The sequence below is a fragment of the Aulonocara sp. 'chitande type north' Nkhata Bay genome, linkage group LG18 (assembly GCF_057382095.1).
Source record: "Aulonocara sp. 'chitande type north' Nkhata Bay isolate Kocher_YH1m ecotype deep benthic linkage group LG18, A_spYH_male_GT1.1, whole genome shotgun sequence".
Classification (NCBI taxonomy): Eukaryota; Metazoa; Chordata; class Actinopteri; order Cichliformes; family Cichlidae; genus Aulonocara; species Aulonocara sp. 'chitande type north' Nkhata Bay.
Window position 1 is genome coordinate 34,635,583 of NC_141361.1, and position 24,941 is coordinate 34,660,523.

General features: G+C 41.9%; 1 protein-coding gene and 1 long non-coding RNA gene across 5 annotated transcripts in view; one reads left to right on the forward strand and one right to left on the reverse strand.

The window, feature by feature from the left end:
• The window catches only part of LOC147309066 (1-phosphatidylinositol 4,5-bisphosphate phosphodiesterase delta-3-A-like), a 30,323-nt gene that overhangs the window by 1,302 nt on the left and 4,080 nt on the right, over positions 1 to 24,941 (forward strand). Inside the window, exons 2-14 of one of the 2 annotated variants that reach the window (XM_086273537.1) lie at positions 2,163 to 2,218; positions 2,315 to 2,426; positions 6,052 to 6,280; positions 6,510 to 6,639; positions 11,006 to 11,231; positions 11,979 to 12,180; positions 14,221 to 14,365; positions 16,983 to 17,135; positions 18,844 to 18,981; positions 19,075 to 19,228; positions 24,138 to 24,254; positions 24,422 to 24,600; positions 24,806 to 24,941. In XM_086273537.1, coding sequence (XP_086129663.1) covers positions 2,163 to 2,218; positions 2,315 to 2,426; positions 6,052 to 6,280; positions 6,510 to 6,639; positions 11,006 to 11,231; positions 11,979 to 12,180; positions 14,221 to 14,365; positions 16,983 to 17,135; positions 18,844 to 18,981; positions 19,075 to 19,228; positions 24,138 to 24,254; positions 24,422 to 24,600; positions 24,806 to 24,941 — 1,977 coding nt within the window. The remainder of the gene's footprint in view (positions 1 to 2,162; positions 2,219 to 2,314; positions 2,427 to 6,051; positions 6,281 to 6,509; positions 6,640 to 11,005; positions 11,232 to 11,978; positions 12,181 to 14,220; positions 14,366 to 16,982; positions 17,136 to 18,843; positions 18,982 to 19,074; positions 19,229 to 24,137; positions 24,255 to 24,421; positions 24,601 to 24,805) is intronic. The other variant, XM_086273538.1, reaches the window with a different exon arrangement.
• Positions 2,559 to 24,924, reverse strand: LOC147309067 (uncharacterized). 3 transcript variants are annotated; one of them, XR_015126254.1, is made up of 7 exons: positions 18,597 to 24,924; positions 14,199 to 14,256; positions 13,583 to 13,856; positions 13,437 to 13,511; positions 12,714 to 12,892; positions 6,028 to 6,233; positions 2,559 to 5,103 (listed from the first exon to the last, which is right to left on the reverse strand). It is a non-coding gene; the product is annotated as an uncharacterized LOC147309067 (long non-coding RNA). The 3 variants fall into 3 exon arrangements; XR_015126253.1 differs by having other exon boundaries at positions 13,583 to 14,256; XR_015126252.1 differs by lacking the exon at positions 18,597 to 24,924 and having other exon boundaries at positions 13,583 to 16,740.

Below are 24,941 nucleotides of genomic sequence, written 5' to 3' on the forward strand. Positions count from 1 at the left end.
TATAGAGCCAAATTACAACAACAGGTTACCTCAAGGCGCGTTATAATGTAAGGTTAAGATCCTACAATAATACAGAGAAAACAGAGAAACCCCCAACAATTATATGAGCAAGCATTTTGGCAACAATGGGAAGGGAAAAATTCCCTTTTAATAGGAAGAAACCTGCAGCAGAACCAAGTTGAGAGAGGAGTGTCCATATGTCACAACCATTTAGGGGGATGGAGTTCACTGGACATGGTTTGGAAAGGCAGCTCTCTAATATAAGGTCCCGTAGTTGACGGCAGATTTCAGAGGACAAATTAAGCTGTGAAGACAAGGACTTGTCTGTAGACCTCCAAGACTGGATTATATTACATTGAAGGTCCCAGTAATCACAGGGGCCTCCATCATCCATAAATGGAAGAAGCATCACCAGGACACTTCCTGTAACTGCCGCCCAGCCATTCTGAGCAGTCAGGGTAGAAAGGCCTTAGTCATGCCTTTTTTCAAACTATGGCTCATGTGATGAAGCACATGGATGATAGTAGGTCAAGAAACCTGGAATAACTCCCAGTACATTTTAAATACCTGGGACTCTGCACAATTTGGTTTTAAAATTGAAGAAGTTTCTCTGATGAGATGTGAAATCTCTTCACTTAAAGAGAAACTTAAAGAAGTCCAGGTGTGCCAAACTTTTATCATCATCAAGAATTGCAATAAGCAAAGGCTGTGCATATTTATGCCTGTATTATATTTTTAGTTTTTAGTTTTAAATTTCCAAGAATTTAAAGAAAACATTTCACTGTCATTATAGGGTATTGGGTATATAATTTTGAGGTGAAATTTTTATTCAATCCATGTTAGAATAAGGCTAACACATCACCATGTGGAGCGAGTGAAGTCGCTGTGAATAACTTCCAGATGTGCCGTATGCTTACGTCTAGACAAAAGTTTAGGCGGTCGAGTTTGAGAAAATCCCCTCGAAAGAAGCTCCAGAATAACAAAAACATTATAATTAATTTCAATATATTAAAAATAGTTGTATTAGTGGCTGTATGTGGTCAACAACTGGGTCTCCAGTAAAATAAAGAACATTCAATTCAATTGTATTTCAGCAGGGTTTATTATATGTTTTCACTATGAACTGAAGTGCTATATAATAAACTAAAATATAATAAAATAAAATAATGTTCTTTTACATTCAAAATGAAATAAAGAACTCTTGAAAGAGTTGTCTTACATATAAAGTCCTTAATTTAAAAAAAGAAAAGGTCTAGTTTGGAACGTTGCTTTGAAAAAATGACCTGATTGGCTGAGTAACATCACATGGAATGACTTACAATCCATGTGACTGGTCTATGTTTGCTGTGTGCACACACTGACTGCCAAAAAATGAAAATAGCAGTACAGATTAAAATAACCATGCTGTACATGCATACAAGAAAACTTGTACCAAGAATCAAATCTAATGGGTCCATACAGAATAGTGTTTGGATTCGGATTCAGACTGCAGTCCACCTTATGGGCTCTAGACTAATCACCATACACTTACGTCACTGAAAGGTTCCTTCCGTGCCGTAGAGTTCATGAGATTCTACAAAAGAACCCACAAACGGGATACCAAGAATTTTGACAGTTTGTACTTTCAAGTATTGACATACAAACGGAGAGAACTATGTCCAAGTTATAAGAACTAACCCTACAAGGATTGCTCGTGGCCTGGTGCAAAATGACATATTTTTTTTATAATGAATAACTGTATAATAAAGAATCTCCTCTAGCAGAAGTACACATCCATTCAGCTATGAGGCACATTTCTGGAGGTGTTACTTTTTTGGGGGGCCCAAGTTTATAATGGCTCCAAGTGTTGTCTTTATAGTTTTTCCTTCCATTTTTCTCTGTCCACCCACCCAAGATATATTTCAATTACAGTGTACCCACACGAGCAGCTGTGGTGTGGCAGATGTATACACACTAGCCTCTAATTTTAACTCTGATCTCTTTTTCCTCTCTTTATGCCCTCCCTGTTCTTTCTTCGGCCTATCCCAGTGCTACTGAATTTGAATCGTATTATAATTAGGTGTATGCTCACTGCTATTTTATACACACCCAAATACAGTATATAAATATAGTGTTTATAACATAATTTTAATCGACCATCATTTTGTCTCTATGCTTTCTAGGAGTGCAAAATGATGAAGATGTGAGGCAGATGCTGCAGGGCTCTAGTATGGTGAAGGTATCAATAATTATAAACCATTTGTAGCGGTTAGAAGTAGTTTGAGAATGCTATATATTACATGTATTGTAACATATGAAATCATTACATGGGAAGGTTCGCTCGCCTCGCTGGCAGAAGCGTCGGATTCTGAAGTTGCTGGAAGATGGTGTCACCGTTTGGTGTCAATCATACAAAACATCCAGCCGAGCCAAGGAACAACAATCCTGTAAGTTGTATGCAGCATCACACTATTGACACTAAATGAATTTGAATTGTCAGTTGTAAATGAAACATTAAACTATAACAAGTTGCAGTCCACACTGTTACATGATCACAGAATAAATAAATGATTATTTTCATATAACATATATTATACAGTGCTGATGATTATAAAACACAAAGATCATCAAACAAATTCTATTGTAAGACAAAGATAAGCCGAGTAAATACAAAATAAAGTTTTTAAATCATTTAATTTATTAATGGAAAAAAAGCCATCCAAACCTGTCTGTACCTGTCTGAAAACCTAATAACTTTTTGTGCGCTCCTTGACAACAGAAACCACAATCAAGTATTTGGAATAACTGGGAATGACTATTTCACACAGTTGTGGAGAAATTTTGACTTACTCTTACGTGCAAAATGTTTTTAATTCTGTTATGTTGGAAATGTTTGAACATGGAGGACCTGTTTAAGGTCAGGCCATAGCATCTCAGTCTTAATTTGAGTCCAGACATTGACTTGGCCACTCCAAAACCTTCATTTTGAGTTTTTATAAGCCAGAAGTGGAGTTCTCAGTGTGTTTGTCAGTGCGCCTCAGCAGTGCATACACAAAAAATCAGTGTGCAAATTGTGCATACAAACTTTTCAAACACAAATCTGCGATTCATAAATATCTTATCTTTGTCTAAATGTATTTGATGATCTGAAATGTGTAAGTGTTAGAAATATGCAAAAACTAGGAAATCAGTAAGGGGGCAAATACTTTGTAATGGCACTTAATGTAGTGCTTTGATGCTCTTAGCGAAACACTAACAGCACTGTTATAAATTCACAAACGCGCTCATTCAGAACTGTATTGCATGGCTTTTTATCTATTACACACACTCCAGTGGACGTTTCAGGGGCAATTTGGGTTCACTATCTTGTCCAGGAACAATATGATATGTTGTCTAAAGAAACAGGAATCGAGCCATTGATACTTTGATAAATAATCACACCTGCTTCTTTTTAAAGATCACTAATGCGTGAGCCGAAAATGTGTCTCAAGTTTTGGTCAAGATGTAATCATCATCAATAGACCATGGCCTGTGGTAGAAAGATGTTTTTCTCCCATTTTTAAATTCATCTAATACATAAATAAATAATCTAAAGAAAAATCATGGTCTAATTATTTGTTAACAGTGAAGTAAAGTTTAATTACCTATACATTTTTCTGTTTATTGATCATTGTTATCATAAAGGGTTACTATGCAGACATGCTGACCAACATCATTATGTTTAGCTAAAGTGATTAAAGTAACTAGATTAGCTCATATGGAAAGAGAACTATGACATTACATATAACCTATGTAATACGCTGTAGCCTTTCCTTCTGGAGAACAAATGGCTGCTCAGTGGTGGCTGGGTGTGTAAGGTAAAATGTCCATGTACTGTATCTATTTTTGATCATTTTAAATGTACTTTGTACTCCCTCCTTCACTATCTGAGGGTCACACATGTTGCCCTGATTATAGAGCTCATCCATTTTGAGCATAAGATCCTTTCTCTAGTTCAAATAGTGGGATTGCAAAACATATGGCGGGAGTCCGCCTTGGAGCCTGTGGGTTTGATGCTGTGTAGTTAACATATGACTCAGCCACTCCCAAGTACAGTACAGGGCCTTTAATTGGCACTGGATTTGGTGTGCCAGTTCTGTGGTTTACTCCTGACATCCAAGATCATTACAGAGATGGTTTTCCTCTAGTATGTTACACTTCTAAATAAGATTCATTTCATCCCCACATTGAAGCAAAATCTTTGTACTCTTCATTCCATAATCTTCTCAGATGTATTTCAAAAAACTTGTAGATGGTTGTAATTGGACTTGACATGTGGAAATAAAAAAAGCTTGTTAGACACAAACAAGTGTCTTACTAAAACAAACATAGAGTCCAAAAGCTGGAAAAGAAAGGCCTACGTGCAGAATCAAGAGGCAGAGGAGACCAAAGGGAAAGGAAAATATGTTCAGAGAGCCGGTCCAAAGGTGATGCAAGGTACAAAGACAGTCCTGTGGGTTGGCCTGGCTGCAGGACAAAGCAGAGAAGCAGTTTTATGGGTTTACCCAAATGAAGAGAGACAGTTCTCGGAGTGAGCCCGGGGCCCAGCAATGGCCGAGGAGGTGGCCAGTAGGCCTGTTTTGGCAGTCGGTGGCCAGTGATGACAGCCAGCAATACCCAGGTTGGAGACCCTTTGGAGGGGGTGAATGGCAGCTGGTGATAAAGGTCATGATCATTCAGGGGGGGTTCGGAGGAGGCTGACATCGGCAGAGGAGACCCCTCCAAAAGCTTGGTTGGAGCCCATTATCAATGGTAGGGATGAGAGTCCCCTAGAGGCAGAGCCCATTTTGAGACTGGGCTGTGATGGGGGCTGGCAATGGCATCAGCATCATCAGCATGCTGGCCTTCAGCCCACAGACTTTTAATATGTGTAGATCCAAAAATCTAGGTAGAAATTCCAAAAAGCTTCCTAAATTCCTCCTTCAGGTCCTTGGAAAGGATTGCTATATCTTCTGCATCCATGTTCTGGTTGCCTTGTTCTGTCATCTTAGTGAAGTGCAGAATGTTAGAACCCACATCCAAAATGTGACAGGACAAGGTTCAAAACATAATGAGAGCCATTTGGTTGAAAAAGACGGAAAAGGTCTATAAATGCAGAGACAAACAGTAAACAGAAATACATGAAACAAAATCCAAAATAACAGGGAAATACATAAGTAGGCAACAGTGTGATACAGTCAGCTTAAAGTGAAAGACAGGTTATACACACATCGGAGCACATTGAGGGCTAAATTAGGAAAACAGATCGGTGAGAAGAAAGCAGTGAAACTAAACAGTGATAGGGGAAGTAAAACTATAAGCACAACACAGAAGGCAAAAGACTTCCAAATTAAAACAGGAAGTTACTAACCACAGAGACAAAGGTGTGGTAACAGTACATAAGAGGAAACTAAGGAAACCAGAATAAGCAAAGAACCAAATTCTAAAGAACAAACAAACCAAGAACTGGGTGGAAAACCTAATAGTGTCATGGTCCTGGGTCTTCGAGCTTGGTTCTGGATGTGCTCATTTCTTTGAAATTACAAAAGAGTTGTCTCTGTATATATTGTTCTCTTGTGCTTCTGAGTTTAGTTATAGTCTCGTGTGTGTTATGTTCTGCTTTGCCTTCCTTGCTTTGTTAGTGGATTCTGCTCAGCTGTGTTCTCCAGGTGTTTCACCTTTACCCATATCTCATGGGTATTTAAGCCCCCTGTTTCCTTCTGTCACTTGTTGTGATCTTCCCATAGCTGTGTGCCCTGTCTATTTCTCAGTGTAGTTCTCTAGCTAATGTTCACCAGTATCTGCTTACTTAAGTTCTTTGCATTTTGGTTTGCTGCATGTCCAGGAATAAAGCTGCCTTTTGAGTTCAGTTCTGTTTCTGAGTCCTGCATATTGGGTCCAATTCTCTGCTCACTACACAGTGTATCATAACAAATAATAAACAAAGATAAAAGAAAAAAATCTTAAAACTCTCTGTCAGGACCATAACAATCACAAGGTGTGAATATATTTGAATAATTCTTTGCTCACTTTATTTCTTTCTTCATCCTCCAGTCTCCATCATGGAAGTGGAGTGTGTGCACGAAGGTTGCCAGTCAGAAACATTGCAGCAGATGGTTGGCTCAGTACCTGAAAACCAGTGTTTAACAGTGGTCTTCAAAGGGTCTCGTAAAAGCCTGGATCTCCTCTGCCAAAGCCAAGAAGAAGCTCAGTGCTGGGCCCGTGGCATCCGTACCCTGCAGGAGAGGATGGACAACATGACCCAGAAGGAGAAACTTGACCAATATCCTTGATTTTTGTGGGGGTGGACATACATCCCTGTTCATTTGGATTTATAGAAGCACTACTTTGTGTACATTTAATAATTATTATTATTATTATTTAATTATAATTTGTTGACCACTGGGAACCAAGAGATCCAAACTAGAGAGTTAGCACTGTAAGAGGTAACCACTGAGACTTCATGTTAAAATACACCATATGGCTCACCAGTGCTTCCTTGACAGTGTCACCTGGATTCATGCTTATATGAGTCGGGCTGACCGAAACCGCGACGACAAGATGAGCTACGATGAGGTTCAGATTCTGCTGCAGATGATCAATATTGACTTGAATGACCAGTATGCTCGCAGCCTCTTCCAGGTAGCAGAACACACTGCTTAATTTAAGTAATTAAAGTCAATCATTTAAATTAAAGCTAACTTTACGGGTTTATAGCCATTCTGTCTGGAGTATTGATTTCCCCTCTTGGCGCGCAGTGTGGGTTTTTCAGTTATATTGTATACAAATGGTGATGACTTTATTTGGTTAGTACTCAGAGCTTGTGACCATAGGAAAGGGTAGGAACGTAGACTAACCAGTAAATTGACACCTTCACATTTACGATCAGCTCTCTCTTTATTACAGTGGACTGCCATGTAGTCTGTTTGTTGATCTCATATTCCGCACTCCTCTCACTTGTGAACAAAATCCTGAATGTCGCCCATAGACATTGCCTGATGAGTGCTAATGACTAAATAGAGTGCACCTGTGTGTAATCTAATGTCAGTACAAATACAGCTGCTCTGTGACGGCCTCAGAGGTTGTCTAAGAGAATATTGGGAGCAACAACACCATGAAGTCCAAAGAACACACCAGACAGGTCAGGGATAAAGTTATTGAGAAATTTAAAGCAGGCTTAGGCTACAAAAAGATTTCCCAAGCCTTGAACATCCCACGGAGCACTGTTCAAGCCATCATTCAGAAATGGAAGGAGTATGGCACAACTGTAAACCTACCAAGACAAGGCCGTCCACCTAAACTCACAGGCCCAACAAGGAGGGCGCTGATCAGAAATGCAGCCAAGAGGCCCATGGTGACTCTGGACGAGCTGCAGAGATCTACAGCTCAGATGGGGGAATCTGTCCACAGGACAACTATTAGTCGTGCACTGCACAAAGTTGGCCTTTATGGAAGAGTGGCAAGAAGAAAGCCATTGTTAACAGAAAACCATAAGAAGTCCCGTTTGCAGTTTGCCACAAGCCATGTGGGGGACACAGCAAACATGTGGAAGAAGCTGCTCTGGTCAGATGAGACCAAAATGCAAAACGCTATGTGTGACAGAAAACTAACACTGCACATCACTCTGAACACACCATCCCCACTGTCAGATATGGTGGTGGCAGCATCATGCTCTGGGGAGGCTTCTCTTCAGCAGGGACAGGGAAGCTGGTCAGAGTTGATGGGAAGATGGATGGAGCCAAATACAGGGCAACCTTGGAAGAAAACCTCTTGGAGTCGGCAAAAGACTTGAGACTGGGGCAGAGGTTCACCTTCCAGCAGGACAACGACCCTGAACATAAAGCCAGGGCAACAATAGGATGGTTTAAAACAAAACATATCCATGTGTTAGAGTGGCCCAGTCAAAGTCCAGATCTAAATCCAATCGAGAATCTGTGGCAAGATCTGAAAACTGCTGTTCACAAACGCTGTCCATCTAATCTGACTGAGCTGGAGCTGTTTTGCAAAGAAGAATGGGCAAAGATTTCAGTGTCTAGATGTGCAAAGCTGGTAGAGACAGACCCTAAAAGACTGGCAGCTGGAACTGCAGCAAAAGCTGGTTCGACAAAGTATTGACTCAGGGGCTGAATAATTACACACACCCCACTTTTCAGTTATTTATTTGTAAAAAATTTTTGGAATTATGTATGATTTTCGTTCCACTTCTCACGTGTGCACCACTTTGTGTTGGTCTTTCACCTGGAATTCCAATAAAATTGATTCATGTTTGTGGCTGTAATGTGACAAAATGTGGAAAAGTTCAAGGGGGCCGAATACTTTTGCAAGCCACTGTAGACTCCTCAATTTGGGTTAGTTATTCATCCCACACTTGGAGTGTGCATATGGCGGGGTGTTGCCTCTGGCTCCGCTGCAGTGTGGGGGTGGTTAAGTGGGCTCAAGGTGCAGTGCCAGGGTGGCTGCCAGGGCAGCTGCTGCCACTCAGTAATCAGACTGTCCCTATTTCAGTGACGCAGGGGCTCAAGAGAGGAGCTGAGTGTGGAGTGGAGAAGCAGCTGAAAAGCTGACCTCCTGACATCAGGAAAAAGGATAACGTATTGTTAATAACACCATAGAACTGTCACCTGAGGCTACGTGGGGTCCATTCATTTCACAGTGGTGGTCCCGCAGTCTGCGGCACCTGTGCAGCTGCTGCACCTACTTGGCAGATATAGTGATGCACCAAGAGCAGGCAGCAGTGCACAAAGACCAGCTGAATGAGCTTTGGGCTCAGGCAGAGCAACAAACAAGTGTGCGGGAGAGACTGGACAGGGCAGCCGCACCGCTGCGATCCCCTCCTCTCATGGTGGCCATGCACCGGAAAGGGGACGGGGATGATCCCCAGGTCCTCATGGAGGCGTTCCAGGTTAGTGCTGAGGCATGCCAGTGGCCTGCTGTGGAGTGGGTTCCGCGGCTACTGCTGCTGCTATCCGGAGTGGCCCAGACGGCGGCCGTGATCCTACCCCCCTGTGTCAGGGGGGCGTTTTGAGGACGTTCGCCTGGGCTCTCCCCAGAGGACCATTGCAGGCGGTTTTGTGGCAGGCGGGGGATCAGCTGTTCGCCTGGGCTAGTAGGCTGCACAATGCCGCGATGAGATGGCTGCAGCCCGAGCCATCAGAGGGCGAGGCGTGGATGCTCTCAATGACTGTCCTGGAGCAGTTTGTGGAGGGGCTGCCCAGAGAGGCGACATGGTCCGCTGTTACCAGCCCTGGCTGAAGATCACCAACTGGTCAGCAGGCAACCGCCGGTAACTGCGTCGAGGAGGAGGCCCCCTGGCCCAGCCCCAGCGGAGCGACCTCCGCCCCTGCAGTCCTCAAATCTGTCCTAGCGAACCTGCCAACCCGGAGCAACAACAGGCACCCGAGCCACAGGGGGTGGCGCAGGCAGCCGGGACACCTGCAACGGGAGTGTCCACTGATGGAGGTCAGGCGGGTGTTCTGGGCCCAACCAGACTTACCGCATATTAGTAAGGTGTCAAGGAGATATACACCAGACTTTGGTGGACATGGCCTGTACGCAGACCCTCGTGCATCAAAGCTTGGTTCACCCCAGAGCATTGTTGGAAGCAAAGTGCGGTTAAGTGTGTGCATGGGAGCATTCACAAATATCATATTTTACAGTGCAGTAGCACGTAGTGTCTGCGCGGCATTCAGCGGTGACATGTACTTCTAGGGAGGATCCGCCGGCACCAGTGATTCACCCGAGGGGAGATTTCCCACTGGAGCAGTCTTATGATGACACCCCACACTCAGCCTTCGACCAAGTGATAGAAATTGATGGTCACCTGGTGTGCCCTGAAGCTGCGCAGGCCTACCCACACTTTGTATTATTGAACAATAGGCTTTATCAAGTGAGTTGTGACACTCACACAGAGGAGGAGTACACCCAGTTGTTGGTGCTGAAAAGCCGTCGAGAAATTATTTTCCAGGCGGCTCATTATAACCCCATTGCAGGGCATATGGGATATGATAAACCTCTGGAGCGAATAATAGCCCAATCTTATTGGCCAGGCCCGAGCAGATGTGCGCTGATGGTATGCGTCATGCAAGGAATGTTAGCTGGTTAACCAGCCAGCTATCGTAAAAGCACCTTTTTGCCCACTACCAATAATGGAAGTGCCGTTTGAGCGCATTGGCATGGACCTCATCAGGCCATTTCACCGAAGGGTACGTGGCTATCGCTTTGTATTAGTTATGGTGGATTATGCAAAGCAACCCTCGGAAGCAGTGATGCTGGGCACCGTCTCTGCAAAGAGTGTTGCGCAGGCGCTGTTCAGGGCATCTCTTGAGTTGGCAGCCCAAAAGAGATTCCTGACTGACCAGGGCAGGTCATTCATGTCTCACACACTTAAACAGCTGTACAAATTATTGGGCATGAAATCTAAACCAGGAGAGGAGAGAGATGAATTGGGGCCAGAGATGCCAAATTCAAACATTCCTGCCTCTCTCCATTGTAATAAACATCTCACACAGGGCCAGAGAGTGGATGTTGGTGTATCCAACAGCGTTTTGCAGATGTGTTCTCACCTCTGCACGTCATACTTCGCTCATAGAGCACCATTTTGCATAGGCATGCATAGAGCGACCTGGCGTGGCGGTGTGTTTACAGCCCTACAGGTTACCTGAGCAAGAGGCAAATTGTTGAGAGAATTGCTGAAAATAGGAGTGATAGAAGAGTCAAACAGTGTGTGGTGTAGCCCCTTAGTTCTTGTGGTGAAGAAAGATGGGTCTGTATGGTTCTGTGTGGAATATCCTTATCCGATGCCCCAGGTCAATGAGCTCCTGGACCGGTTAGGCACTGCTCACTTTTTCACAACACTGGATTTTTACGTAGCTATCCCCACCAGGGATAAAAAATAATATAGCAGATACAGGGATATATAGACCAAAAGTGGGTAGAGATAACACCCCCACAGCAAATCATGTTCTATTTGCACATTAACAAACTGCTATTATTTCCGTCTTTCTGATAGAAATGTGACCAGTCAGGTGACGGTCGTCTCGATCATGGAGAGATTGAAGTTTTCTGCAGGGAGTTGTTACGAAGGCCAGAACTGGACATCATATTCATTCGCTACTCTGCAAATGGCTGTGTGCTTTCAGCTGTGGACCTGAGGGATTTCCTAAAGGACCAGGGGGAGGATGCCTCACTCGTTCATGCCCAAAGCCTCATACTCACCTATGAACTTAATGAGTGGGGTACGGTACTAGTAACAATAAATTATAAGATTGGAGAATTAAAATACTTTAAAAATAGCAAAGCTTACCTGACAAATATTCAGCTGTGCTAAAGGATGAAGTTTGTGGTACAAAGGACATTTTGACTGGAAAACACAGTTTGGCCACAACTCAAAGATTCATACACCAAGTCTGACCTGACAACATTTCACATAGATGTCTAATAGGACAGAACAGAATATCACAATGGGATGGGGTAATTCTATATTTATTCCCAGTCTGTCTGAGGGATAAGCAGTAACACATTCTGGCTAGAGCAAATGAAAACACAAGGATTGATGAGGTAAGTGATCAGATAAGCTGAAGTGTTTCAGTTTACATCAGACCTGAAGGAGATTCAAGTCTTTATAGAATAGTCTGTGTATACTGAGTATACATAGGCTGCTCCAGACTGCTCCTCTGTGTGTCTACTGTATTTTCCTGGTATCAATTGACTAATCATAGGCACATGAAGATTAATTCAGACTGATATAAAAAGAGTTGAAAAGCTGTAAATGAGTGAAGAGGATGCAGTCTACATGGATACATCAGCAACCAGTCAACCAGTTTGATTCCTGGCCAGTCGCATCCCTTCTGAATGTCTTCCCCCTCTGTTTCTGTGCTACAAAAAATTAAGGCATTTTTATTATTATTTTTAATTATAAGAATAAAAATGATGTTTATTTAATACCCTATTTTTTAAACTTTGTTTCTCTTTGCCCATTGCAGCCCAGAAGAATAGCTTCATGACTCCCAATGGTTTCACCATGTACATGTTGTCAAAGGAAAACTGTGTGTTTAACCCAGAACACGCTAGAGTTTACCAAGACATGGCACACCCACTGTCGCACTACTTCATCTCCTCATCCCACAACACCTACCTCACTAAGGACCAGCTGACTGGGAACAGCAGCACAGAGCCTTACATACGGTAACAGCAACAGGGCAGTGATTGTGAACTAGGCCGTGTGCAAATACATTTATTAATTTGGTAACCTACCTATTTCACTATTATTGACAAAGGCAGTATACTATTATTATTGTAGGAGAGGTTTGTACTAAATTATTATACTTTAAATTGTCTCACAAAATTCTGAACAAGGTGAATTAGAATTTTTGTAAAAACCAATCATAACACACAAAATGCAGCAGTACTTGTCAGTCCCCTATAAACAGCTGGATGGCGTTGTCTGGGCTGCCTAGCTAAGCCCACTGACATCATAACTCAGATCAAGATTAGTGTCAGGAATAGGTGGATAAACTACGTAGTGCTTCTTCGCATATCTGCTCTGTTCTCAGAATTGTTCTCAGCTGTTATGACCACTGACAAGTGAAGTGAAAAAGACTGTCACGACTATCACTTCATCCTGGGTGGCTGTAGCTTAGGAGGTAGAGCAGGTGGTCTGCTAATTTGAAGGTTGGTCTCTGGTTGCATGCCAAAGTGTCCTTGGACAAGATACTGACCTCAGAAATTCCCCAGATCTCAATCCAACTTTGGAATGTTCTAGACAAACAAGCCCAATCCATTGAGGCCACAACTGACAACTTGCAGGACTTAAACGATCTGTTGCTAAAATCTTGGTGCCAGATACTGCAACGTGTCTTCAGGGGTGCAATGGAGTCCTCAACAGGTCAGAGCTTTTCTGTGAGCAAAAGGGTATAAACACAATATTAGGCAGGTGGTCATAATGTTGGTGTATATACCTGGGAATTTGGTACTGTTAACAAAAGTTACCATTGACAAACGAACCCACATGTACAAGTTTTAACTAGCTGGCTAACCAACCCCATGTTGGCAATTATACTTTAGTGTAGAAATGTTTATACCATGGCATTGTTCAACATTATACATAAGTTAAAGTCATGGCGCATTACAGCTGGTGAGTTAATTTGGCAAGCCAGATAATTCCACTCACGCATACTTTTACTAAGTATAACTTAACCAAACAAGATACAGTTAGCCAGCCAGCTATAACTCAGCTATTCCGCGTGAATCTGATGGTGCTGTCACGGGTTGCTCTGAGGATCCACTCGCAGGACTCCGGAGTTGTGTTTTAACAGAGACGGTTTATTTACAAGATCTCCACCAAGTGTATTTACAGACAGTGCCAGGATAGTGCTTTAAACAAGATGTGAGAGGCAGGGTTCCAGGGAAAACAGGGGAATCACACACGCGCTCACGCCAACCTTTCTCTCTCCGCTAGTGACCAGTCACTCCTTCCACACTCCACACGGGGAAACACGGGGACGGGTCCGGGGAATCTAGAACACAGAGACACACGTTAACTTTCTGAGGCGGAGGCATGGGAAACTTGGGCTCGACGTGTACTGACTAGAGTCCTCACAACAATCCAGCGTTGAACAGCTGACCTCCTCCCTCTAAAATACCAGCTGGTCTGATGAGGCCCAGGTGTTCCCAATCCAGGAAGGCGTGGGCCGAGGGCGTGAAGCCGCCATGAGTTCCGCCCCGGCCAAACAGGAGAGAGAGGGAGAGAGGGGGAGAGAGGGGGAGAGAGAGATAGAAAAGGAGAGCCAGGAGTGGGGAGATTATGATCAGCGCCTTGCCGATCCCGCAGGTCGTGACAGGTGCACCATTTGTATTGTTTACTGATGAAGTAGGTGGAAAATGGAAAATGTCAGATAGCTGGCAAATATTCATTGTAAGCAGGCATGCAAGTATGCAAGTAACATTAGCCAAAAAGATCACAGATATAAATTTTCAAAAGCAATCTCTTCTACAAAATACTATATAGCCATTTTGCCTTTATGTACTTTGTTATAGGATTTGATATGCTTAGAACAGTCATATGTTGATGTTACATTTGTCCAAAAAGTAATTAAATGCCATAATTTTTTTAAGTTACTTTAAATTTACTTTACTTCAGAAATATGTAATAAAAGGTGTTTAAGATGTAATTTTTTCTTAACCCAAGGTACACCTTTACTCACAAAGCTTGAATTTGTCTCTTAGAGCTCTAAAACATGGTTGTCGGTGTGTGGAGCTGGACTGTTGGGATGGAGACAAAGGAGAACCAGTTATCTATCATGGACACACACTTACTTCCAAAGTGCCCTTTGTTGAAGTAATTGAGACTATCAATGAGTATGCTTTCAAAGTGAGTACTTCACTGTAACCAAGAGTTCTCTGCAGAAAATGAAATCTTACTGTAGAAATTGTGTAGTATGGTATTTCAAACAATCTAAGCAACTACTGCAGATGTCATTGACTGACTTATTACAGTAGTGTAAATATATTAGAGGGTTAACTAGCTAATTGGAGCCTTGAATGTGTTCTAACAACCAACCATCAGCTGCAAAGTAATGCTCAATAATCAGATTGCTTCCTGTATAGATGCTGCTTTAGTCCACAGATTATAGAATTCTTACCTTGATTACCTGACATTAAAGAGACCACAATGAGCCAAAAACAATTCCTCACACAATCAGCAGAAGCTTCAAATGCTAACACTGTGCTGACATTCTCAATGTTCAGATATGTATATATATAGTTATATATTTGGAACCATCATGAATGACTTCTAGAAGCTAGTTTTGCTCATCTGAATGCATCATTAGTGATGGTAAATATATGTTTGTCCATTCTGATGATTTGACTTATGTCTTGAGATATATAGATATAGATGCTGCTGCTGTATATGTTCTTTGATTTTTACTGCTTGTCCTTCCTCTTGTGTTAGCTTTCTGTTACTGTCTCTTATGTTAACGTGTCAGTTTTGACCGTGCCTCAAATCAGCCAAAACGATACCCTCAAAACAATAATTTATCATCCAATTTGTTTGTTACCTGTTGGTTACCTTCTTCAGCTTCCTTATCTATGAAAAGATTGGTTTTAATGTGGCCCACAGGGCTTTTTTACAGGATACCTTTTCAATCGAAAAAAATGGTAAACTGAACCTCAAGAGATTTTTTATGTTACCTTACTATTAATTACAACTACTAGAATATATCTCTAAAATAATTTGTTTTATTTATTCTTTATTTTAATGTTATTAACTATTGTAAGATCTGTGGTGTTACAGGTCAGTTTAATGCATACATATTTAGTTGGAGAGTTTTTTGGGGACAGTATTAAACAACAATGGTTGTCTCTATAAAGCACATTTTAAAGAAAGTGGAGCCCTGTCCTTCAGGGGTCAGTTCAAGTTTTTTTGTTTTGCTTGCCTTCGTTTTATTGTGTCCACCATGGTAAGTTTCTTCCTGAAGTCCTTATCCAAGGTCATAGATGGTAAAGAAATTGTCGCACATGATATTGTCACGTGTAATCATATTAAGGATTAGAAGTTTTCCTTGATTTTTCACAGGGATACTAATTGCACATTAGTCTGTGTAAGTCTGTAGATTCTGTGCATTGCAGTTTTTGCATCAGCTATGCATGGATTTCTGTGTCTTTTTTGCCAGTCTGGCTGGTGTTATGTTGCCAGATAGAGCATTTTTCCATGAAAGGGACAAAATGTTCATCTGCTGTCACCTCTGCCCTGGGTTGAACATCAGTGGAAGGAGATGCACCAATCTCTCCCATACATCTCTGATGGGGCAAGCTTGTCAGTTTTTGCTCTAGTACCACTGTTGTCAAATCTGAGGACTTTTAATACCATTCAAAAGAAAAAGATTCTGCCTGGCGATGCATCCAGAAACTATCAGTGTTTATAATGCACCAATATAAGCATCCAGATATTCCCAGAGGTGACATTCCAAATGTTGCCATGGACTGTTTTTTCTTTAAAGCATTGTAATAGCAATAATGACTTTTAGGAAAAGTGGTGAAATCAATAACAAATGAAAACATGTCTTGATGTCACGTATTCTTGTCACGGCACACCTGGTAATCCCAGGGGTCATTTTGGTGACATTTTCAGCAGTGGCCCTGCCATGCAAGCCAGGAGATACTGCACTCCAAGAGATGTGACCACTTTTGGATTTGTATGTTTCAGCAGAACAGAAGCAGCTTCAGCACCTGTGACCTCCTCATCAGACTTATCAGATGTATCTTTGTTGTATCCCGTGGTTGACATTCTCTATCATCCAGCTCCTCAGAAACTGGCTTGTCCATATTGCTATGCTGTTTTGTGTCTTCTGGCTAATTCTATTCAAAGATATGATGCAGAACTTGGCTTATTGTAAATCTTCTCATTTTTGCATGCTGCAAACCGGAGATGTATACTCTGCATGTCACCAACATCTTTACATGTCTTACATTTTTATACATTTCCATCTGGATTACCTTTTCAATCAAGCAGTAGGGATAAAAGGGGCTGTTTGTTCTGAGGAGACAAACAGACAGAGAAGCCCCTAACTTCTCTCCGACAGTGTTAGTGAGCTCAGTGTGTTTATGATTTTAGTTTTGGCACTGATTATTTCATAATCTTACATTTTAACTGGGTCAGAACCGACCCTAACAACACAAAAGTCATAACTTTTGCCAAAGCATTTTGTAATTTTGTGAAAATTTTTTTTATTTTATTTTGTTTAAATTGAGGTTCCTGACAAAGTCAAAAAGGCTTGATGCAATAAACAAATTTAAATAGCACTTCTATGCATTTAAAACCTAAAAACAGGTTGGTGCCAACCCTAACACAAGAGGAAGGTGTGTTATAAATCGACATTAGCCACAGTGACAATTTTGCTGACAGGCCAAGTGATAATTTCCTTATTTTTCTCTGGTCTACAGAAAATACTTTTCTCACTGACTTTCCAACATTGTGTCTGTCCCAGTCCTCTCCCTACCCTCTAATCCTGTCTTTGGAGAACCACTGCTCTCTGGAGCAGCAGAAAGTTATGGCTAGACATCTGCACTCCATTCTGGGAGACAAATTTCTAACAAAGCCTCTTGAAGGCCTGGATTCCCACAATTTGCCTTCCCCAGAGGTAAGTAGTCAAGTAATCAGTGAAAGTTCAGTTCCCATTAGCACTACTAAATCCACTGATAGCAAACATAACTTTATGTGGGACATGTAAATATTCCTGGGTTAATTAAACCACATGTAGATTGTTCTCACAATTACAGTTTTCATCAGATTAATAAAGATAAAAATGATCCATACAAAGAGATATATGTATTGTGCTTGATACTTTTCATTGGCAGGTGGACATTGCTGGCTGGATTTCAATGGCCTATAAAAGTTTTTCAGTCTCCAACCACTTTTACAGTTTTTAATCCTCAGCTGTAAAAGGCTGATAGGGTACCGTCATCATTCTGCCAGGCGTGGACACCCAACTTTAAAACATGATAAAGATGGCGACGTAGGATTTTTAAATTAATGCCATAGGTTCATTTACTAAAAACCTCAAATGAATTTGAATCTCGGGGACCTTCACGGTCAGAGGTCTATTTTTCTAAAATTCTTGTGAATACTGTAACTCAAGAAGGAAGTCACCTAGGAGTCTTACATTTATACAATAATTACTAGGAGGCTGAGGTGTAACACTGGCAGCTGTCAGTATTTTTCACAGCTGGTAAGACTGCTTACCATCTTTTATTATAACTGAAACTAATACAATTAAATACATTTGTTCTGACCTCTGATACTTCTGGTAAAACCTTAGAACATTTGTAGCTTTGTTTCAGCCTGGTATGGGAAAACTTGCAGTAAATGTTTCATGTGTCTTTTATCTCTCATGAGATTTTTTCAGAGCCCTTTGACATTTTTCTCATGTAACATAGTTATGCAGTAAGAATTTAATATATTCAAAAGCATTACAGAAAAATGTGAAAGTAGCCCCTTTCATGAGACAATTATTTAGGCCTGTAATCAGTTTTCAGTCTGTGAACATTACTAAATTTTATCTAAAATTTGAGCACTGCTCAGAGAGCTCTATTGGGAAGATTATGCTATAACTGCAGTTACCTTCATGTATCACAAGTGTATAAGTGTAACAAATATGTTTAGAGCTTTACAATAGGAAAAACTTCTCTATACGATAGGAAAAATCTGCGTCTAACTAGGTGAAAATTATGTAACGCTTATCGTGATCAATAGGCAGATCACTAATGCCTCAAAAGGAGAAAGACCAATGGCAGAAAAGGTTAATGTGTGCAGGGTTGGATGTGGCAGCACAGCGGAGGGTGGTCTCCATCTCCTGATTGGCCCTATCGGCCTGGCCATTACTCTGTGCGTGAAAACCAGAACAGACACTGAACTGGGCTCAGAGGGAAGTACAGAATTTTTTCCAAACTCGGGAAGTGGGGACTGTGGCCTGATATGACATTCAGGCAGAAAACATGGTCAGTGATGAGTTGAGTGGTTTCCAGAACAAAGCGTAGCCTAGCCAGGGCGATGAAATTAGCTGCTTTAGAAAAATGGTCTACAATAGTTAGAATTGGGTTACCTGTTAAGGGGGCTAGTCCAGTGATGAACTCCAAAGCGATGTGGGATCAGGGACATCCCGGCATCGGCAAGGGTTGGAAGAGTACAAACGGAGAAGAGCTGGTGATTGTATTCTGAGCACAGTAGACACATATTCTTTAAAACATGTTCTATTATTAATGTGGGCCACCAGAACAAACATTGTGTGTGTGTGTGTGTGTGTGTGTGTGTGTGTGTGTGTGTGTGTGTGTGTGTGTGTGTGTGTGTAGGCTCTTAAAGGTAAAGTCCTAGTGAAGGGGAAGAAGGAGAGGTTGGAGGAATGCTCGTCCAGCTCTTCAGACCTCAGTTCCTCAGATGAGGAGACCAGCCGCATAGAAGGGAAACCCAGAAGGAAGGAGGATAAAAAGGTTGGTACGACACTATCCTAGAAACAGTACCTCTGACCACTTCTGGATGGTGACTAATTCAGTTGGTTTCTGTGTATGTGCATGTGATGTCAGGCAGGCGTCTCCAAGATAACTCCGGAGCTATCAGACCTGGTTGTGTACACTTGCTGTGTTCCCTTTAAAAGCTTCGAACAAGCTGCCAAAAGTCCAGCAACCAACATGTCATCTTTCTCCGAAAGTGATGCACTCAGACATATTAAGGACTCAGGTAGGACACGTCTAAACTTGCCTTTTAGAGTAAAATGACTTTCTGGACTTTGGTTTTGCACAACACTGGTCACTATATTCTTCATTTCCGGTTAATACTTGTACAGCTGCTGTTATTGTGTATATATTTATTTATATTTAGATTTCTTCATACATTCTTATATAGTTCTATATTGTGTATTTTGTTGTACAGTTATTTTATTTTCAACTTTAATTTATATATTTATCTTTATCTTATTCTTCCCAGTTAAATTTACCCTTCATTCTAATTTGTGTTGTACAGTTATTTCATTTTTAACCTTAATTTATATTTTATTCCTTCCTAGTTAAATTTACCCTTTTTAATTTTTCATATTTATTTCCTATCTTATTCATAGCCTTTTCCTTTTTTGTTCTCTTTAGGTCACGAGCAGTTGTCCAAGCATTTCACTACATATCGTACTGTGTATGACTGTGTACGTGACAAATAAAATTTGAATTTGAATTTGAATTTGAATTTAAAATGGAATAGTTTGTACAGTACAAGTACAGTAGCAAAGGTACTGAGACACCCCACATTTCTTTATGTTTTGCAAGTAATATTGTTGGTTTGTTTTATAAGATGAAAGACAGAAGAAGGAAGCCAGGAATAGAAAGGGAAAAGGGACAGAATGATATTTAATCGTGATTAATCAAAATTAATCCACAGCAACCCTGTGATGAATCTGATTAAACATTTTAATTGTTTGACAGCACTAATATATCTGTATACTTACCTATTAGTATATAGTTTTTTTTAAAAATTGCATTTCACCTGAGAGGACCTGTGCTAAAAGATTGAAGAAAACTATTGAAATTCTCTATGAATTTAAGAATATATTCTTTGTTTATTCCCCATTTATTTCATTATATTGCATAAATGTCTGTTACAAGCTTAAATATAAAGTTGAAAAAGTGTAGTTGCAACCAGATGTTGATCAAGTAATTGCGATTAATCACAATTGATTACAGAAAATTGTGAGATTAATTAGTTAATTAAGTCTATTGACAGCACTAATTGCTATATGTTTCAAAATGGATTAAATCAAGCTTGTTAGACAGCCCATGGCTGGACCAAGAACAAGCACAAAAGCACAAAAGTAAAAATCTCTTATCTGCCTTTTATAAGCTCCAATATTAAAATCATACCTGCTTTAAAAGCCTTAACATAAACACATCTCCACCGGCGTGGTGGGAATTAAAAAAACAAAAAAAAAACAAAAACCCTAAATCTTTACTTATCATATGTAAACTAACAACCATTTGAAACAATACAGATATCTGTTGGAAAATAGAACAGAAAATACTCAATAGAAAAGAGAATACGAAATACTTTTACATCTTAGAAATACCTATAGGGGTAACTTTTACATTTTTGTACCCACTTTGTAATATTTGTAAGTTGTTATTAAACACTGATGATTTAATTTCCCTCCCTTCTTTCTCTATTTGATTTTGATCAGTCAAGATTAAAAACTTGTGGAGACTGATACGCTTAAATACGTTCAAAATGACTGAAAGCCCCAATTCACAACTTATACAATACAAAACTCTTAGCACACTATACAGGTCAAAGGATGTTCCAAATGGGCCTTACATCTAGCCCTCCATCCATCCATCTTCTTCAACTTATCCGGGACCGGGTCACAGAGGCAGCAGCCTAAGAAGAGAAGCCCAGACCTCCCCCTCCCCAGCCACCTCCTCCAGCTTGTCTAGGGAAACACCAAGGCGTTCTCAGGCCATCCGAGAGATATAATCTCTCCAGCGTGTCCTAGGTCTGCCTCAAGGCCTCCTCCTGGTGGGACATGCCCAGAACACCTCATCTAGGAGGTATTCTTGTCAGATGCCCAAACCACCTGAACTGGCTCCTTTCGATGTGGAGGAGCAGCGGCTCTACTCTGAGCCCCTCTCGGGTGGTCGTACTTCTCACCCTATCTCTAAGGGAGTGACCAGCCACAATTCGGAGGAAGTTTATTTCCACTGCTTCTATCCACGATCTCGTCCTTTTGGTCACTACTCACAGCCCATTACCATAGGTGAGGGTAGGCTTTCCTTTTCCTCAGCTCCCTTTTCACAATGACAGACCGCATCCGCATCACTGCAGCTGCAGCACCAATCCATCTGTCGATCTCCCGCTCCCGTCTCCCATCACTCGTGAACAAGACCCAGAGATACTTAAGCTCCTCCACTTGGGGCAAGAACTCGTTCCTGATCCGGAGTGGGCACTCTACCCTTTTCCGGCTCAAGACAATGGCCTCAGATTTGGAGGTGCTGATTGTCATTCCGCTTCACATTCGTCTGTGAACCATTCCAGTGCAAACTGTGGGCCATCACCTGATGAAGCCAACAGAACCACATCATCTGTGAAAAGCAGAGATGAGCTTCTGAGTGAAAGCCTTCCGCCACTTGGCGACGCCTAGAAATTCTGTCTATTGAAATTATGAAGAGAATCTGTGACAAAAGGGCAGCCCTGGCAGAGTCCATCATCCACTGAAAAGGAGTCCGACTTATTGCTGGCTATGCGGACCAAGCTCTTGCCATGGTTGTATAAGGATGGAATGGCCCGTAGCAATGGGCCAGACACCCCATACTCCCAAAGCACCTCCCAGGATTAGGTTAGATCTTCATGCAACATCGTAGCAGCATGCCGACCAAGACAGCCCTACTACATTCAGAGCCTTCAGGAACTCGGCTCCTTCCACGGGGCACAGCCACAAAGAAGTTGTTTGACTGCCTCATTGACCTCACCCCCAGAGATAGGTGAGTCGTCCCTCTCTGCTTCCTCCACAGAAGATGTGCCAGTGGCATTCAGGAAGGCTTCGAAGTATTCGTTCCACCACCCAAAAATGTTCTCAGCCGAAGTCAGCAGGACTCCATCAACACTATACACAGTGCAGGTAGAGCATCGTTTGACCCTCCTGAGTCACCTGACGGTTTGCCAGAATCTCTTCGAGACAGTCCAAAAGTATTCTTCCATGCCTTCTCTGAACTCGTTGCACACCCTAATTTTTGCTTCAGCCACTGCCCAAGGTGCATTCTGCTTGGCCTGTTGGTACCTACCAGCTGCTTCCATAGTCCCACATGCTAACCAACCCTGATAGGAATCCTTCTTCAGCCTGATGTCTCCCTTCATCTCTGGTGTCCTCCCCCGCCACCTAATCCAACTCACCGCCAGGTGGTGATCAGTTGACAGCTCAGACCCTCTCTTTGCCCTTGTGCCCAGAACATATGGCCGTTGGTCTGGAGATATGATTACAAAACCGATTGACCTGTGACCTAGGGTGCCCTGGTGCCACGTGCACTAATGGAAACCTTTATATTTGAACATGGTGGTCGTTATGGACAAACTGTGATTTGCACAGAAGTCCAACAACAAAACACCACTCGAGTTCAGATCTGGCAGGCCGTTCCTCCAAGTATCACTGTTGTTGAAGCCCCATGAGTGTTGAAGTCTCCCAGTAGGACAGCAGGGTCCCCAGGTGGAGCACCGTCAAGTACCCTGCCCAGGAACTCCAAGAAGGCCGGGTACTCTGAACCGTCGTTTGGCACATAAGCACAGATGACAGTCAGGACCTGTTCCCTGACCCAAAGGCGCAGGGAACAAACTCTCTCGTCCACTAGGGGAAACCCCAATATACAGGCAGCAAGCCAAGGAAATACTAGTATGGTCTTGTATGCCTTTCCAGAGGTTCTGGCAGAGGATATTCTGAAGACCTATCCATTTAGGTTTAGTTGGTGCATCCCATCCTCACCCAAACTGTGCATCTTAGGTGACATAAGTGAATTAGATATTCAACCATATACAACACATCTAGTCCTTACTGCCCCATACATCGATAATAAAATTATCCTTATGAATTGGAAATTAAAAAATGATTTGTATATTACGCAATATAGAAATTTAATCTAGATTAAATTAGTTTGGAGAAAAGGTCTGCCTCCTCCCGTCTGCATTAGCTACACTATCCTTTGTGGTAGAGTCGGTGGGTGCTGGCCTTGGGTGCAACCGTGTTCTGGGGCACTGTTGAAATGGTCCAGAGTCTCTTTTCCTTGGGTGGTGGGGCTGCAGAGGGGGTGACAATCACTACTGTCTGCCTCTCAGTGTTACATGCACCTTAGACATTGGGGGGAAGGTGTAGATTTTGCACTGTTGACCAGCAGTCTTGTACTCATGTCCCATCTGTCCCCTCAACTTTGATAGCACTCTACTTTTCACATAGTCATTCTCACTATTAACACCTCATGCACCTCACACAAAAATTAGGGCCAAGGATATATATTGCTTTATAGACCGGTCGCCACTCTTTCAATGATGAGCATGTACAGATGTACAGATCCTGATACAGGATGTACAGGACTGGTTTAAATGGGTGGTCAGGGAAGCCATTAACATTAAAAGGGAAATACCATCTCTAAATTGAGTAAGGGGGCTAAGGGTACATCTTTCACCATCTTACAATGCTGTGATTGCAGCCATTCCCCAACTCTCTGTGAATGGTGCTTTGATCAGTGGTTGTTTATCAGTGGTAATGACAATTTGGATATTAATGATCGACAAACTGATCTCACAACCTATTTGTTTAAATGTGTGTCAAAATGTTTCTCCAACAGAACAGAATCAACTTGGGATATCTGTGTGTGTGTGTGTGTGTGTGTGCGTGTGTGTGTGTGTGTGTGTGTGTGTGAGTGTGTGTGCGTGGCTAGGCCTGGGCACCTAGCAAGCAAGATCTAAAGATAGAGACTTGTGCACAGAACTGTGTGCTGCAATCTAGATGTAGAAGTTTATATAAACTTAGAATTTGGGTAGAGAAATTCCTGTGTTGACTGTACCTTATTCAAGAGCATAACGACAATGCAAAATGTGTTGAACTTTTCTTGTTCTCTAAATTCAGGGGTGTATTTTGTTCGTCACAACAGTCACCACTTGAGCAGGATCTACCCCTCAGGCCAGCGCCTCCATTCCTCCAACTATAACCCTCAGGAGATGTGGAATGCAGGCTGTCAAATTGGTGAGAGCATTTTTTAATATGTTCTATTTTTAAGAGAAGCAAACAGAAAGTAAAGTAAAGAACTGTCACTAACTGTTCTCCCACACTCGCGCCTCCAGTGGGTAGACTAATGGACATTGTCTCGGGAGGCCTGCAAGCTCTTCACACTGATGTTTTGTTTTCTCCAGTTGCTCTGAACTTCCAGACACCTGGTGAGCAGATGGATTTGAACCAAGGCAGGTTTCTGCAAAATGGTGAGTGTGGGTACATTCTGAAACCTGCCTTCTTGTGTCAGCCTGACAGTACTTTCAATCCTGAGAATGTGGGAGGAGGTCCTGGCCACAGACCTGTCATGCTCACTGTTCGGGTAAGATGGAAACTAAATCTGTCTAGGAGTATTTTAAGCTTGGTGACCAAATGTTTCTTATTGTAACGATTTTAGAAAGCTCTAGTTGCCTCAATATTGATTCCCATTAAAGAAATTTGTCTATTTCTTGAGTGGGTTCTTCTTCTCCAATCTATAATGATACTTTAATTAAATAAAGATCTCTCTTGCTTTGTTGTTATTCCAGGTCATTTCAGCTCAGCAGCTGCCTAAACCAGAATGGGATAAGCCCAGCTCCATTGTGGACCCACAAGTGTGGGTGGAGATCCACGGCGCTCCTATTGACAACAATAAGAAGAAAACGCATTATGTTGAAAACAATG